This window comes from Ambystoma mexicanum, chromosome 3q (assembly GCF_040938575.1).
Source record: "Ambystoma mexicanum isolate Mex_15411 chromosome 3q, UKY_AmexF1_1, whole genome shotgun sequence".
Classification (NCBI taxonomy): Eukaryota; Metazoa; Chordata; class Amphibia; order Caudata; family Ambystomatidae; genus Ambystoma; species Ambystoma mexicanum.
The window spans coordinates 1083393953-1083412304 of NC_090926.1; the positions used below are offsets into that span (position 1 = coordinate 1083393953).

An 18352-nucleotide genomic window follows, 5' to 3' on the forward strand; every position below is an offset into this window, starting at 1 on the left:
CCAGCTTAATCTCCATGCTGAATCTGTTGGTAGTCTTCATGACCATCAGTCTGGCTTCAGAGCTGCCAGAAGCACGGAAACTGCTCTCCTGAACATCCGTGAGGGCCTGCTCTCAAACCTTGACTCTAACACCCCTTGTGTTCTCATTTTGCTCGACCTCTCTTCTGCCTTTGACACTCAAGCACACCATCCTGCTCAACCGTCTCCGTGATAACCTGGGTATCACTGGTCAGGCTCTGGCGTGGCAGACCTCCTTCCTCTCCAATGGACCCTCCCAGGTCCAACTGCGTTCCTTCCTCTCTGACATCTTTTTCTCTACCTGTGGTGTCCCCCAGGGATCTAACCTCTCCCCCTGGCTGTTTAACCAGTACCTGGCACTTCTTGCTCACCGCATCGCCGCTCTCTATCCCAAATTTCAGTGCTATGCGGATGATACCCAGCTCATTTTCAGGCTACCCTCGGCTTCCCCTTCCCTCATCTCCGACTGTCTTTCTGCTATCCAGGAATGGTGTGCCGCCAACGACCTCTGCCTTAATGCCAGTAAGACTGAGATTCTACTTATCGGCACACCCACTCCCTCCTTCCCTGCAGCTCTCTGGCCGGCCTCCCTTGGCCCTCTTCCTGCTCCTACCTGCAAGGCAAAAAACCTTGGTGTCATCTTCGACTCCACACTCTCTTTCTCTCCTCACATATCTGACGTCTCTAAGAAGTCACACTACCAGCTACACCTCCTCAGAGGTATCCTTCCTTTCTTTCCTCTCCTTCCCCCAGAAGCTAACTGTCTCCAGAGCCCTGGTTCCCTCAAAGCTGGACTACTGTAACAGCCTCTATCTAAATCTTCCTGCCTCTACTCTCCGCCCTTTGCAACTCATCCAGAACAGGACTGCCAGACTTGTCCTTGGCCTCAAGCCCAGGGACCGTATCTCTCCAGGACTGAAATGGCTACACTGGCTCCCAGTGGCTGCGAGTATTAAGTTCAAAACCCTCTGTATTGTCCACAAGGACTTCTGGGGCCTTGAGCCAAAATACCTTCAACTCTCTCTTCCTAAATATCTTCCTTCTCAAGCTCTTCGCTCATCCACCTCCAACTACCTCAGGGTCAGCTGCTTCTTCAAGCAATGAGCTGGTGGTAGATCTCTCTCCGCAGCAGGGGACTCCTTCTGGAACAGCCTCCCTGCCTCCCTGAAATTTGAGGAGAACCATCTCCGGTTCCGGAAGCACCTCAAAACCTTCCTCTTTGCCTCTCCTTTCTCTCCCTCTCTCCCCTGCTAAAATCACTGAACCTGGACCGATCTCGGTCCTTGGCCCAGCCACTCTTCCCTGCACTGCCTACCTGCACTACGCAGCTGTTTCTGTATCCTACAGCCCCTTCTCCCGGCACTTACCTTGCACTTGCCACCAGCTGGCCCTATTATTTATCTTGTATTCTACTAACCATGTACTGCACTCGCCACCAGCTGGCCCTATTACTTATCTTGTATTCTACTAACCATGTACTGCACTCCCCCTCTCCCCTTCCTCTTGCACTTTTCCCAGTCCCCCTACCCTTGCACTTGCGCGATCTAAATGACACCTGGCCTAATAGGATCGTTGTCTGTTCTCCCCTTGTCCCCCCCCTGCCTCGTCGCGCCTTGAAACACTTGTGTATAGGCGCGTTACAAATGCCATATCATATCATATCATTTCCTGTCCGATATGGGTCAAGATCTGGAGTCGTCCGCATTGGCCAGCCCAACCCTTAATGGGAGTAAGATCTTTTGGCTGGCTTATGCGGACGACATAGTCCTATTGGACAGGACAGCTATAGGCCTTCAAAGATTGTTGACCAAATTGGGTAGCTTTGCAGAGACAAACGGTTTAACAATAAACCCGTTAAAATCTAAGATTCTTGTGTTTAAACATCCACATAAGAAAATTATCTTTGGAAACTGGTCATTGAATGGGCAGGTTATACCTCGCGTGGCAGAGTTAATCTATCTCGGTTATAAGATCTACGCCAGCCCGAGAAACCAAGAGCATGATATCCTTACCAAGGCTCATGAAATGACCCCTCACATGAAAAAATTCAAAACGAAACACTGCAAATTCTCTATCCTACCAATGGTCAAATACTATGTAGCCAAATTAATACTGGTTATTCTATATGGCCTAGAAGCTAAACCCTCACTTTGGAATACAAACTGGGCCAGAATAGAAGGTAGAATCTGGAAGGACTCCCTTAAACTTCCAATGAGTACACCAGGTTGGAATCTGTGGTTTGAATTGGGCATTATCTCTTTAGAATGTCGTGCAGAATGGAAACTAGTCGCATTATATAGAGAGATCATGTCCCCTAGGCTGGTCTCACTGTATGAAGATGTTAGAGGCTACCTGAAAGACTCAAAGTCTAGGATCTTGAGAGGGCTGGATCTAAAAGTAAAAAACATGTTAGACAGAGCAGATGTAGATCTTGAAACTCTGATTACTAACCCCCTCAAGGGAAAACGCGTTTTGGAGCGTTTAGACTGCATTAAAACTATTTCTTTGGTGAGAAGCTCCAAGCTTCGTAATGAGTTCTTGACTGCGGGAAAAAAATGTAAGCCAGCTCCCACCCTATTTAGTAAAATACCCTGACCCCAGAATAAGATCCAACTTTTTTCGGGTGAGATTGAATCTGGTCCCCATAGGGGAGGTATTGGCAATAAGAAATCACGCAGAATCTGCAATCAAACTATGCAAAATATGTTCTAACCCAAGACTCCAATCACTCCGTCACATCCTTATCGAGTGTGAAGGGACTTGGTCCCTGAGGTTAGCGAAATTAAGAAGATTCACGCATAAGGAGGAGGGGTTAACTTCAGTTCATCTTTGGGAAAAAATTATTACAGGCCATGAAATTCAGCTCACTGCAACAGTTGTTGATATACTGGAAAAACGTAATCTGTTAAATGAGCTCAGATGAGAAATGCTCTGGTTGGGGCAAGTGGGGAAGAGTGGGAACTGTCATTTATGTTAAGGAGGGCTTTAAGAAGTGGGGAGAATGAACCTATTTTATTGAAGTTCTTGTTTCTTAATGGTTATTGACTTCTTTTTATTTATTTTTTCTATTTTAACTGGTTTATTTTCTCCATTTCTGGGAATGTTTAATCTGTATTATGATTAATAATTGTAAAGGTTCTAATGAAACGTTCTTTTTTTTTTTTACCAAATACAATAAAAAAAATTAAAAACACCACCCTTTAGTATTGGAGTTTGTGAATACCAACGTGGACGAGAACAGGGCCATTCTGCATATTGGCTTGAATGTCTTAGAAGGTACTGAACTTACAATAAGTTGGCAACCAGAGAATAAAGATAAGTTGCTGCAGAAGATCTACAATAATGTCTTACCAACACTTACTGAAATGATAGAGGCACTGGTTGAACCCATCAAGATATTAACATCTTAGGTGATTTTGCTTTTTTGTATAGGAAGCTGTCTGCAGAACGTCAGAAGGAGGTCACCAATAGTGTCCCTAAAAAGAGGTTTTCTGGTTCGATAAAGAGTGTAGGAAGGCAAAACAATCTTTGATTGCTCTGCTAAAAAGGAAAGATGTAAGCAGAAATCTCATATGGTCAGCAACAGTTAACTACAAGCATATGGTGGTTAAGCGTAAGAGAGATTTAGACAGGGCAGCATGGTATGACGTGGTGCTGGCTGCTAAGACCAATGACACTAAGATGTTCTCTGACCTAGTTTCTTTGATTCCTAAACACAAAAGATTGGTCAATGGGCTAGAAACTAATGTTGCAGATACAGATTAGGCTTCTCATTTTGCTACTCTTTATAATCCCCCTGAGGTTAGAATGGATGTTGAGAATTCAGACCTTTTTGAAGCACAAGAGATTTTTTAAATGGTTCAACCTACAGACAATGTGCAACTCGCGTTGTTATCTGGCTCAGAAATAGTATAACAATTATTCATCAGGAATGTGGCCACTCACCAGGTCCAGACAGTATTCCATCTGATTTATTTAGAGAAATATAGATCTTTGGGCACCAATATTGACAGCTTGTTTGAATGCTATGTGTATGAACGCACAATTTCTGGCATCTTGGGGAGAAAAAGCGATTATCTACCCTATTTATAGAAAGGGCACAAGAGACACTCTGGCCTGGTATAGACCGATCTCTCTCCTTGGTTCTCTGTTTAAAATATGTAAAAGAGTGTTGCTAGTTAAAATTGAACTATGTATTGATACTAGCAACACTCTTGTGGATATACAGTTGGGCTTTTGCCCAGCCCTATGTACAAGTGAACAAATTTAAAATCTTTATTGGATCTTGGCTAAATTCACATTACTTAAAGCGTGAACCAATATATCTTGCTTTTATGGACCTGAGCAGATCTTTTGGTCATTGCACTCCTTATTTTTAGGTTAATGTGAGAGTACTTGTGTAACAAGGGATGTCGTAACCAAGTGATGTGAATGCACTGTTGTGTGCATTACCTTTTTAGCCATACATGTTCAAATATCTTTAGTAATCTCTGCAACAAAAATAACAACCTTGTCTGCTTTTTTTCATACTGGTGGGTCTATATATCACCCTCACATTCTTCCTTTATTTTTATAGACATTTTGGTTTCCATTTCTTTCATATATTCATTCTGTATTGACCATAATGTACATTATTTTTCTGGTACTGATCTCATTTTTCTACTGATTCTGCTATTAAGCCGTTCTTGTCAGTGCTGGCTTGAAATATCAAAAACATATATAAACATGTAGTGGTGAAACATAAAATACACACTCATTCAGTGCTGTGCTAGATGATGTGTGCTTGAATAGCATACACAATAGTACACAGTAAATCATATACTGAAAATAGAAACATACATTTTAGGATTGTGTGCTAGGCAGGGTAGACCTACATTATCCCCAAGATCACGTAAAAGACATAAACAAATCACAGCCAATAGTGTGTGCACAAACTCTGAAATGCTGCGGTCTAGGTGTGTTTATGACCCATGTAATCTTGTGGGTCTATACTCCTGGGAGTTAGTAGTCGTGGGAGCTTTATAGAGGCCAAAATGTATCATTCATAGTCATTGATTATTGAATGATCATTGGACCCATCCTTAGTCGACGTCGCTATCTACTAGCTGTTGATATGGTCATGATCTCGATAGTTGCTGTTCTGTCCCCTCTGTGGACGTTTCGGCACATTTTTAGTTGGTCTGCCTTCTTCGGACCTGGAATGTGCTACTCCCGGTAAGGGAACACCAGAGGGCTGAATTACTGAGTTGCTGGTTGCAAAAGGACAATCGAGACAAGGAGACTACTAAAACGGTGCCTAAATGCTTGGCCCAAACATAAGTGACCTTGTGTAGGAATCACCCCTCCATGCTGGATGGGACGAGGGATTGTGCAATATGTTGTACTGTAATAAGGGTTCTAACTGGATATAGTGTTTGAATATCTATTACTTAGGGAGTTTTATTAATGTTTCTATTGATTTCTAGGGTTGATATTGTTGTATGTATGTATTTCTATGCTTCAGGGAGGAGCCTGGGTTTGAATGCAGCTGGCAGAGAGGCAAATCTTGCTCAGCAGTTCACCCACTCTCTCTGGACTGTGACGAGTTTGAGCCTTCCAGTAATGATTCTCACTAGCTCTCACTCCCCTGGGTCTCCCATTATCCCTTTTACCTCTTGTGACCAGGGTTAACGTCACTGGGCTACTCGTCTGGTGAGGATCTGCTTTCCCCTTCGTTGTATTCAGGTTGCGTGTCTCTTTGTTAGCGTCTCTTCCCTTCGTTAGCCTCCTTTGGCGGTCTGGAGACTTAGTTACTGACTTATCACGAGTCTGGCGACATTGCGTGGCATCAGCCTTGTTATTCGGACCTCTGGTCCACCACAACCCTCCCGTGGTCACCCCATATATCTCTCCCTCTCTCTTCTGTCTTCCCCCTCATCACCTTCCTGCCTTGGCTTGGAACGCCACACGTGCAGCTGAAAACCCTTCATGCTCCTGGCTATCGACGGTAGCACGGCTGGCACCTCGTGGTTCCCCAATACAGCAGGATGCTGCACACCTCGACTCTGCTGCTTGGACTAAGTGTGTATTGTGAAGTTTGCGAGCTGGTGTTTCATTTTCCCAGGCTCCTCCCCACTCTGGTATGGCATAGCCATGGGGCTTCCCCTGCATAAGCAGCAGTTCCTTCTTCTCTTTCTCTGGGCGATACTCTTTGCGCCGATATGTCCTCCTCTTCATCCCAGTAGAATGGGAGTTTGAGAGGAGATTTTCCCCTTCATATTGGCAAAAACATATATGAACCTTTTCTTCATATATTCTTCATGTATTTTCTCATTGGAAGGTTTTGCAATGTTATCCTGGAAGGTGTACTATGGAGTTCCTCCTGGGAACAGGAGTCCTTGTCCGCAAAGGTGGTAGTATCTCCAAGTGAGGTCACACTAGGGATGGTATGCGTAGTGGGCTCACCTCCCCAACCTCACAGGGGTAGGCTCTCCCTTGGGGAGAAGGGACGAATTCCCACTATTTGTCACACCACCCATAAAAAAGTCAACTGCCACCTCAATTCTATACATACATACATACAGCACACCATTTCGTATTCTCCAAGATTGCAATATCACTAGCCACTGGCTAGTGGTGAGTGCACATTGTGTACCCTGATGCATACTGTATACCCTTATAAGATGTAGTTCGATGTTTGCTTTTTGTTACATTTGTGATAATACAGCTTGCAAATTGTGATCAGTTTATAAATATACATTGTTGGCCAATTTATTCAATATGGTATAATGTAGATGTGGTTTGACAATTGATAAACTAGTGGAATTGACTTGTTTTGGAATAACCATGTTTGCGTTCAAATGCTTTGTGGAATGCCATTTTGCACACATTACAAAGACCTACTTAAAACCTTGTAGGTTGCTGTGAATCTAAGTAGTCTGGGTACTAAGTGGTTTAAAATAAATTGGTGGCAATACATTGTCTGTGATGCTACAACTGGATTTGAAGACCATGCTCTATTTCATGAAATCCTGCTGGTTATAACTTTGCAGTAAATAATTTTTTTTCCAGGGTCCAATCTCATTCACTGATTGTTCTGTTCTATTGCGTGAAGAGGAGTGGAAGCTGTCTCATGAATGGCAGAAGGCTCTCTACAGGGATGTGATGGCTGAGATCCACCAGGCTTTGATCTCTTTGGGTAAAGTATTACTGTCTGAGAGATGGGGTACATTCTATTTTTTGAGGGAAACACTTAGGAATCAATATGAGCATTAGCAACATATTAGTTATCTTGTGAACCATAGTTTTGGGGAAGGGTTCAGTTATGGCCAAGGCCATGATTATATCAGTTGACATTGGTGAGATATCTTTACGCATTTTAGTAAAACAAATGTTCCCCAAAATGAGTTCAAACACTTTAAATTTGTGACTAATTTCCCCCTGAACATCTATTATTAATATAATATAATATAGTAATACTGTTAGACTGCTTGTCAAAAACCATACCTGTCACGCCATGCCTACCTCTCAGTTATCAGGCACTCACATTTATTGAGATTCAAACAATAAACGCAACCATAGGCAGAGCCTTCTGGCTCTGGCAGGGAGAAAGGGGAGTCCGGAAACGCGTAGTCTTTGCTCAGCCTCGTGGCCAAGAAGGGGAAGGCCGGAAATGCGTCGCGGCACAAGAGGGCACGCTGGCCTAGCCGCGTGGCCGAGAAAGAAAGGGGTTGAGTTTAGGACAAAATCCTGACCCAGAGCTGATGAATATGGTGTACAAACCCGCCCTGACGAAGGACGCATCGTCCGAAATACACCGGCTCGGGCCTATGCTAATTAAAGATTAAAATAAAAACGTTTGTTGAACATTTGTAACAAACTGAATCACTAATCATTTGATGCAACCTCAATAGGTTGAACAGAGAACACAATATTATATTTCCAACTAAAGATAGAACATTGAAGTAGTTTTCACTACAAATAGGGCGTCTCCATGTCCTTGATATTGTACTGTCTGTACCCACATCTTAACTGCTACTTTGTGCACGGCAGCTCATGTTCGATGTGCTTCTGCTCTCTGTAAAATTGGTCCTGCAGCTCCTTGGAGCTAGATCTGGTCTATATCATATAAATCTTAGGTAATACTTGGATAATACCACCTATAATTACAGCACTTCGAATTGTAAGGGATCCCTCATGAAACACTGTTTAAATGTTATTATCACCCTAGATCCTAGTAAATTAATACGAATATAAACACTTTCCTCGCTGAGAATGTTGGGGGAGGGGCAACCATAATATAATATTCACATTTTATGAGATGAAATCAGAAATGCATACTTTTACTATTCACAGGGTACAAAATACATGGCACTTTACTCCGAATGAACAGAGGAGACGAAGTAGCTATTCATGCTAACGAAGATGCAGAGAGAATATCAGACACAGTCAACAACACTGCAGGTGGGTGCAGTATTTGAGGCCCTCACTGCAGCACTGACAACATCAATCATGGCAAATATTGTATTTTTTTCTCTTCAGTGAGTTTGTGAATATCTTGTTTATCTGAATACCTACAGTATTTATAAAAATGTTACAACAGAGAGACATTTTGTTTACATACCATCAAGGTACACACACATTCACAGTGTGGTGGGTCAGAAGAAGCGGGTAGACATTAGAAGTACATTTTGAGTGTGGTTTATTCAAACAATAAGAATAAGGCCTATCTTTCCCTATCGCTTTAGAGGGTGCCCTGTCTATATATATAACTTAAGGTCTCGTCAATCATCAGAATTCCGAAATGAAGATGTCCTCCATCCAAAATTAACTGTAACTGACCCTTCCACTATTCGACTAACTAAAATTATACTAGGAAATGTCTCTTCCTTCTGGTTGTTCTCTTATGGGACTGTCTCTATGTGTCTCATAGTTCTCGTACGACATGTTCAAGACATGGTCCTGAAGTTCTTTTATAATATGCTTAAGTTTGTTCTCCCCTCTTGGCACAATTATTCCACAAGGCTTTGTAATTCTCTTTCTTCTATACTTCTATACTTTCTTCTATAGTATATATGCCTTACTGATCTCTGTAGTTCTGGTCCTTGTAAATTGGCTATCCTTTGTAGCAACGTGAGCCTTCCCCTTTCCTTGCGTGGCTCAGTTTGATCACTTCCTCTGTCCTATTTCACTTCACTTCAATTCCCATTTAGATTCCCACCTTTCTTCCCAGGGTGTTTGTCTCCAGTTCTTAACAGATTCTCTTTCAGGTGTATTCACTATTCTTGTAATCAACTTAATACAGTTCAACTTTACAGGCTTTATATTTACAAGCTTGTCACTTTCACTGGGACAAGTTTCTCTTCGTATCCATTCCCTGATACCTTCTCTTTCAGGCTTATTGGTTATTCTCGTGGTTACATTCATACAGTTCCACTTTACTGGCGTTATTTTCAGTATCTCCTCAATTTCAGAGTCTCGTTTCTCCTCCTACATAGCGATACCCTGGCAGCCTCCCGGGAATCCCGTTCTTTCTGTTACCTCTGTGTTTGCAGGGGAATGCTTTTGGGCTCACTGCTCACTCGGTTCGTGTTGTACTATGGGTTGCAGGGTCTCTCGTGGACTCTGTTGCTTGTTGGTTTTGGTGCTGTTCGACATGCAGACTGCCCACCACAAAGTCCTCATGGTCAGATCACCATGGGGACAAGGGTTCCCTTCTTCTTTGTTGCTGTCTCCTTGGAAACATCAAGCTTCTCATGTTTCCATCTGCTGCCCAGGGCTCCCACGAATGTCGTGGACTCTGCGGCTCTCCTTGGCTCTGTCTCCTCCTGGCGTCAACTCCTCAGAGGACTTCCCCTGTTTGTGCTCTTCTCTTTCTGGTTATGCTTTGCCTCTAATCGGTGTACTGTCTTGCTCCAGCCTCCTCGTCCCAGGTAAATGCACGTCAGATCTTCCTTTTTGTGCACACTGGGATATTTTAGTTTTTTCTTCAGTTAAGATCCTGGAGCTTAAAATGTTCTTTACATCTGGAAATCCCATATATGCCATTAAGGTTGATGGTCCATGGAGTTCCTAACTGGAACGGGAGTCCTTGACCCCTAAGGTGTAGTCTTTCCCAGTGAGGTCTCACTTGCCCAAACCCCCAGGGAGGATCTTGCGGAATGGGCTCACCTCCCCAGACTCAAAGGGGGGGGGATCACCTTTGGTGAGAAGGGGCAAATACCTTTGATTTGTCACAACAGTCAGTTTAAAAGAAGAATGAGCATACTAGTTTGTGTTTTACATATATGTACGGTGCTGTCAGCTTCGGTAAATACATTGTTTCATCACTTGAGGAATATAGTTTAGACCACAGTTCCACCAAACCTCAGGAGAATTGTCATCCCTACCTTGTACCAAAGGCCAGTAATTTCTTCATGGGAAAAAGAAAGGAAAAAACACAGGACACAGGGCTTGTGAAATCCGCACTACCACTAGCATGGTTGAGTACTTTATAGGTATGTTGGTTGGAGTACCATTTTCATGGTAGAATATCCTTTCAGAAATATCGGTATGTACTATTTGTACGGTCCACAGCTACCCTGTAGGTTGCAAAAGTGCACTAGGTGAATCCTTATTACCTGAAAGTCAATCTGTGGCAGTCTGAATTGCAAGCCTGTTGTGGAAGATGGTTTAGAGGGAGCAGTGAGGAGAGGCCCTGGAGTAGTAGTATGAATTGGATGTGTACTGAGAACCAATGAGTCTGCCTACCTCTGGGTCAGCCTGCTTCTACTTCTTTAAGAAAAGATCACAAAGGAGCAGTTGTTGTGACCTGTAACTAATTAGTACAAAAATAGTATTCCTGTGTCCTAGAACTGGTGTCGTACGTAAAGATCTTAAATTACACTAGTCAATATGTAAAAAATACGCCACATCAGACCCCATCGCCCCATCCTCAATGGCCACACTGCAACATGCACAGGATTAATTACATGTTAGAATCGTGTCTTGTTCTAGTCTGAATAGTGGTTATTAATCGATGTATGTGTTTACAAGCTGGAACACAATGGTATGGAAGACATGGTATCCCACGCTCTGATGTTGAGTAAGAAAGGCATTGTAAGGGGTTTGAAACATTAAACTATTTTCTGTAACAGAACTGCTTAATGGCCTTCTGATTGATCTGTGAAGTCCACAAGTCACGATGGGTGGTGGGTAATTAGGTTGGATGTGTCCATGGATGGCAAAGGATTGCTAAGGATAGCAGCAGTCTAGGTTGCACCTGCCAGACTCTTGAGTAAGGCAGAGAGTGGCCATGGCCATTTCAGTCGCAATACTCTTAAGTTCTACTGCTTTATTAGCAAGCACCAAAGCAACCATTACATATTCATTGTGGGGAGTGAGGTCCCAGAGCAGAGGCGTGATGAGCTTCCATTAGAAGTGCTGCACTATAAAGAGAATATAAGGAATCTGAGGAAGTGATCAAGACATTGCAACATCAACACAGTCTTTGGATATATGTATCAACATATGTTTTTCTATACATTCCGGACAGGACAGATCATAAGTGGGGGACTGGGGAGGAGGGGCCACTGCATTGGAGCCTGGTGTCTGTGGGATCTCTGGTTGCTGTGGCTAAAACACACCCAGCACCTCCCCTAGGGAGGGGCCTGGGAGTAACACAATGTTGACCCTCAAAATAGATAGTGCATTTTGACCCTTCCAGCATGGGCATCTTTGGAGACAGTCGACTTCCAGACTCTTATATTCATGAATAGCCCTGATCATCCATTTTCATGAGTGTATATTGAGCTAACAGTAGGCAGAAGAATGGAGCCTCTTCCAAAGGCCTCTGATATCCCTCTTCTGCAATAAGCCACAGATCTGCTGCATTATGGGAGTACACAAAATTGACTCTTTAAGCACATGCTCTGTTACACGCTTTGATATAATTCTGCATCAGTTTGCAGGCACCCATATTCCTTCAAGTAACATCCTGCACTATATAGTGCTCCATTTGTTTTTATAAGTCCAAGCACTAATTCACACACTAGCCCCACTCTGGGCCTTGGCTGATGGTCCATTGTGTATTGGCAATGGCAAACCCTAAAAGTAATAAGTGATTAACATTTAGACTTATTCTAAACCTAATTCAAACCAACAAGATATTGCAAACTCCAAAACTGTTATCTAAATGTATTACAATCCTCATATTAGACTTGCCTAATGGCACTTCACAAGTAGGGGAGCTTGTGCTCTCTGCGGTCTATATGAAATGTGATCCAAACTGTTCAGGAGTAGGGGAATATTGGAAATACACATTGACATTTTTGGTAATGTGTCTTCGTTTGTCACAATGGATTGCAAAATGATAATCATGCCATCAAGTTCATGGGTCAAGTTCATTTGTTTTGGTCGAGTAGATTAAATAATTTACTCGACCTACAGATATAGCAGGATTTTAAAGATTTTGTTGTGGGCTGGATAGAGGGGAGACCTGCACCGGAACTCTATGTAGAACAAACAAAAAACTATTACTATCCTCTAGTTGACTACTTTAGACAAGATGTACAGGTTGTGTCAAGAACAGAGCTTTCCAGCCTTAGAGTTGCTGCCCACCTCCCTCTAGTTGCTTCTAAGCTAGTCAGGAGAGGAGGGACTACAGACAAAACCTCTCACTTTGGGTAGAGGAACAAATAGTGACCCCTCCGTGACGTCTTTGATGGAGCTTTAGCAACCAGAAACAGCTCTGAAATCCACAAGAAAATGATCTCAGAGAGACACACAAGGTTGCTCTTACAGTAGAGAGATAACTAGTTCTAAGAAAGAAATGGTGCCCACAGTGAGACGGGAACGACCGGTGGTTGTTGTAGGATTGTTGGCTTGCCTTTGGGGAGAGAGTTGTGGTATCTCCCAAAGCTCTTGACAAGGAATGCCCAGGAGAACACACGCAAAAACAAGCACAGTACTTGAGGTGCCCACTGCAGGAATGGGAAGTAGACTTCCATAGGAGAAAGTACAAGTGTCAAAGAATTGGGAACGTACAAGAAGAAATAAGGAATCGCAGGAATAGTTAAGGGGATAGGTGGAATGTTGATAGGAAGGATATGATATGATATGGCATTTGTAACGCGCCTATACACAAGTGTTTCAAGGCGCGACGAGGCAGGGAGGGGGGAACAAGGGGAAGACAGACAACGATCCTACTAGGCCAGGTGTCATTCAGACCGCGCAAGTGCAGGGGTAGGGGGAAGGGAAAAGTGCAAGGGGAAGGGGAGGGGGGGAAGTGCAGTACAAGTAAGTAGAACAAAGTAAATAAATAGGGCCAGCTGGTGGCAAGTGCAAGGTAAGTGCAGACAAGTGCTGGGAAAGGGGGGGCTGTAGGGATACAGAGACAGTCCCTCAGTGCAGGGGTTGCCAGGGAGGCAGTGCAAGAGGACAGTGGCTGGGCCCAGGACCGAGGTCGGTGAGAGTGGCCCAGTTGCAGATTCGGTGCAGATTCAGTTGAGAATTTAGCAGGGGAGAGGGAGAGAGAAAGCAGAAGCAATGAGGAAGGTTTTGAGGTGCTTCCGGAACCGGAGATGGTGTTCCTCAAGGATAAAGGGAATGGCCCATAGTGAGATAGACAGGGTAACCCCACTGTAAAGGGACTTGAGGAACATCTAGTAATCTACACTTGCCAGAGAAACAAGAGAACCCAGCCATTTATTAAACACCAACCCTCATCTAAAGGTGGGAAGAAAAGGAAGATTAAACCAAACAGAAATTCAAGAACAAAATAAAAGGTCAAGAGAATAGGCAACTCCAGGGCCAGGAAAACCATTGTCCTGCAGTCATCTTGATCTCCAGATTGAATTATAAAAGCCTTCCGAATCTAGCCCGGACATACTGCCCTTCGTAAGTCTCTATAGTTCATGTTTCATATTGGGTGATTGGAGTCTATCCCTTCTTGTATCATTTCCGTCTGTTCCACACTTTCAACCTCCTCCTTCTTGTCCGTTTATTTCTGACAGGTGTGAGTCTTAGTAGGATGTTCACAAATAGAGCTGGAGAAGGAACCAGATGTATTCTCAGTAGTGTGGAGTAAGACATGTTTTACCGTAAATGGCTTAAACCCTAAAGTAGAGCAAAGAGTTGAGGGCTTCAAAAAGGTTGTTGGGACTGTGATTTGAAGGCAATGCTTGAAATGAGGAGAAAAGTACTCTGGGAACCCACTGGTGGACTGTAAGTGATGAGGCTGGCCAGGTGTGGGGTTAGGGGTGGAGTTATAGCAGTCAAGCAATAGGCTGACTAGGAGCGAGCCCCTCACTTCCCAAGCTGACTAGATCTAGTCATCTATTTGTATGTATTCTGTGAATATCTCACTTGAAGTGATATTAAGTTACCAGTTTAATGCAACAACATCCCTGAAATTCGACAGAGGTTAGAAGTTAAACCACCTTAACTACGAGCCCCTCCATTGCATAGCTCCTAAACACACTGATGACATCTATTTGCAGTATTCTGCTTTCCTGCAACACATTCGGCCAAACTTATTCCATTCCAGGTTTTGAGTTGATGCAGTAGATTCATTCTGGTATATGTACGCTGTCCAAGAGGCAGAGGTTTGGAGGAGCCATACTAATTACATTTGCTTGCAGCGGGTTGCTGAGAGTAGGAGAGATGATTACATTCACCTACTGCACCTACTGCAAGCTACTAAAGGCTAGGCTGTGAAGAGCTGGAGAGACCTTAATTATTATCAACCGCTGCAGGCTACGGAGGCCTATAGTGGGCTTGATTTTGCACAGCTGCTTCAGGCTGCAATTGGCTCTACAAGGCTCACTTTCCCCTGTTGCTGTCCTCTTTGGACGTTCCTGCTTTGTGCTTTTTTTTTTTTACCATTCTTGGAAGACCCCGATTTCCCCTTTGATGCTTGCTTGTTCTGGCTGCCTTTGTGCAGCATCTCGAATCCTGATTTGGATCATGTCTGTGAAATCTTGTTTGTGCTTTTGTATCTTGCATGTGGCTGTTTTGTGCATCACTCTGTTTGTCAGTGATGGCTGCTTTTGTGTGAACCCAATCCTTCTGTGTTGACTGTGACCAACTTCTGTTGATATCTGCACTGCCTTCTTGTCTTCATAAAAACTTCCCGTTTGCCTGTGATCATTCCACCTTGCAGACCCATGTCTGTATTGCCAGAAACACCCTATTTGTCTATGAGAATCCTGCACTTTATAGATCCCTTCCTATCTTGCTATGAATACCCTGTTTGTCTGCGAGTTTAACCCTCACAGACTTTCATAGTTTGGTTCCTTTCTGTGTCTTCCTGTAGTTCAAGTTTCCAGCATTGCTGTCTGCCTGTTAGTGCATCATGTTCCTTAATATTCCAATTATTCTCTATGTTGGCAACAACCACCTGACTGGCTTGTGACAGAAATGCTCTGAGATGCCTGATTTTCATGGAGTGCTAGGATTCTGAGTTCTTGTGATTGCTTCCTTGCTAGTCCCTGATATCTTTTCTGATCCTTATCTCATGATTACCTCTCTCCTGGTATGCCTATTTGCCCTATACGGTAGTACTTGTCAAGCTCTCACCTTTAGCTTCTGTTTTCAGTTTGTACATATATTATTGATTTCTGTCTTGAACCTTGTTATTTCTTTTCACCCTGTGTTTTCGACCTTTGTTGCAAAATGTTCTACTGTTGTGCTTCAGTTCTGTATCTGGGTACAATGTAATCCCTGTTTTAATCTTTATTACGATCAGATAAGGAAAATACTTATTTTGCCCCTGTGTAGTCTGTGGGAGTCTTACCTGACTCAGTATATGGTCTCCAGCTTTACCCTTACAGCACGCACAAGCCATGATGCTGCTGTATAATTGTTGTTAAGAGTAATCTACTGGTATCGACCCGAAGGGCTTTCCCTAATCTATCTGGGGATCCCTCATCATATTCCAATACACCACTTACTCTGATCAACCCTTGTTAACCAGTAGATTTGCTAGCCTTTCCTGTTTCTTTCTGTCTCCTTTGCTTACAGCTAGCTCCTGCCACTACCTATAAACAAACCTGCTATTTACCCTGCTTCTGTCATATGCTACATGTCCCCGCCCCCGGAATCTTCCCTGTGTTCACTTGTGCTCCCCTGACAATGTTACATACAATTCAGTTACTATTCGGTGTACATCATCTTGTAGGGTCTCCATTCTGGAATGCTTATATGTATACAGTCATGTTTGAATTACAGAAGTGGAAAATACCATGTCGAAATGAAATCTGCCCTGTAGGGACCCCAAAGGTGGTAAATAGATGGTGCTGGAAGAAACTTTAACTAGTTGCCACAATGTAAGTGTACTGTAAGTGTGGTCATCACTTAGTCAGGTAATAGCATAGTCGAGGAGGCTGCTGCCACTCAGTTGCTACACCCACTACCAGTGCTGTGCCTCCCAGGCTGCTACTTAAGGACTCCAGGCCATTTGCAGGCAGACATAATTGAGGGGTATGCTGGCAACCTGACCAGGCGCTGCCAGTCAGCTCCTCCTTCCACTACTCATTTCATTTGCTCTACTTAAGCATTCTTGTCACCAACCTCCACAGCAAAGGATGGACTAAACCAGGACCTTACCCGTTGGCACCTATTTGGACTTGATAGGGCCATGGGCCAGACCCACTGTCTTGCATTTTACCTACAAAGTAGTCTCTACTATTAATACTACTACTACTCGCCAAAAGACATCACCATGTGTCTCCTCCCTCCACAGCCTATTCACCCGCTCAATAGAGTTTGAATGGCCAATCACCTCATCAACATCGCTCTTGGCTACATCCACCACCCATGGATCACACGCACATGCTTCATCATGCTGCTGATCAGTGCTTGCTCACACTGCAGAGATTGCTTACCTCATCTTGTATAATAACCTTGATGCCCTCTTCCTCACAAAAACATGGTCACACTCATCCTTCACCCATGTTTTCAATGTCCTCCCACCCCGCAAGCTACACCATCAAATATGTCGATCGCTCAGGAATGGCAATAGACAGAAAGGCAATCGCCCACTGTAGCGATTCGCCATGCTCCATTATCCTCTCTCGCAGAACAAGCTTCTTCTAATCACTCGCCTGTCAGTTCCCTTCATTTCACAAGGAATCCACTATCTTCCACCTCATCTACAGACCACTCTACAAGAGTGATTCATTCACTTCCAACATCTCCAATGTATTCTCCTATGCACAAACTAGTAATTTGTTTCTCTGATATTTTTAGATCCCTGAGTTTGACGCTGACAACCACACTCAAAGGACTTTTCGCACCGCCCGGAACCATGGACCTGAAGCAGATAGTGCTCTCCCCAAAGCACAACAAAGGCAACACACTATGCTTAGTCTATAGATTTTCCCCACTTGTCACCTGCACGCACCCTATCCCACTCAACTCGCCTGACAATGTTGCCAGCCTACTGTCCAGGCAAGTGTGAGGCAGGAGCTCCATGGCACAGAGGCGAGGCAATAGAAGGAGACTGAATGAGGGGTCATCCTTCATTCCATCTGCTGGACTGCTTGTTCTTCCATGGTGCTGCAAGAGTGCGAGAGTGTCTAAGGGAGAGAGAAAGAGGAGGAAGGGTCTGAGTTTGTGGCCAGCGAGACATGGGAAAAGACTTCACAGTGAGCCGATGAGTTTCCCCGGTATAACTGTAATCGCGAGGCTCGTAAAGTGAACTGCTATTGTTGAATGAGAGCCGAGACTTGTACAATGTAGCGAACTGGTCGCGTTCTGCCGCTTGATATCTCGGTGCCACCAGGACATTACAAGTCCCGGCGGCCCCGGATATCGGGCGGCGGAAAGTACGTCCCCATTCCCATGGAGTCCTATAACATTCCATGGGAATGGGAACACGGAAGCACCAGCACAGTTGCTAATGGCGCTGGTGCTTCCATGACATCTCCACCTACCGGGGCCGCTGCGCCCACCAGGTCAGACCCAACTGGCGCAACGACCCAGGAAGACACAGTTGTAGTGTGGTGGTCCGGCCAGGGTGCCAGTATGGTGCGACAGGCACCCTTATTTCCGGACCGCCACACTTCGGAATGCGACCCAATGCATATTAAATATTGAACTTAAGGGAAATTTAACATTGAAGCAAACCAGTAAGCTTTGAATACTAGATGCATGGGGAACAGCAAATTAATTCAAAACTTAAATCTGAATATAATTAAACAGCATTAAACTGAATAAAAATCTGAACTGCATATTAATAAAAACCGAATAATTGTTGCACAACAAATGAACCTGAACTTTCAAATTGAATATCTTAAAAGCTGATGGAAAGCTAAACAGCAAAAAGTGATAAGTGCACGCAGTGTGACGAGGCTACCATTTGATAAGGGGTGTAACT

The 18352-nt window shown here is 43.9% G+C and overlaps 1 protein-coding gene across 2 annotated transcripts in view; it reads left to right on the plus strand.

Annotated features, from left to right (window-relative positions):
* The window catches only part of LOC138583275 (zinc finger protein 436-like), a 119717-nt gene that overhangs the window by 22030 nt on the left and 79335 nt on the right, over window positions 1-18352 (plus strand). For both annotated transcript variants that reach the window (XM_069655373.1, XM_069655374.1), the window contains exons 2-3: window positions 7069-7195; window positions 8353-8460. In XM_069655373.1, the coding sequence (XP_069511474.1) occupies window positions 7069-7195; window positions 8353-8460 (235 nt within the window). The remainder of the gene's footprint in view (window positions 1-7068; window positions 7196-8352; window positions 8461-18352) is intronic.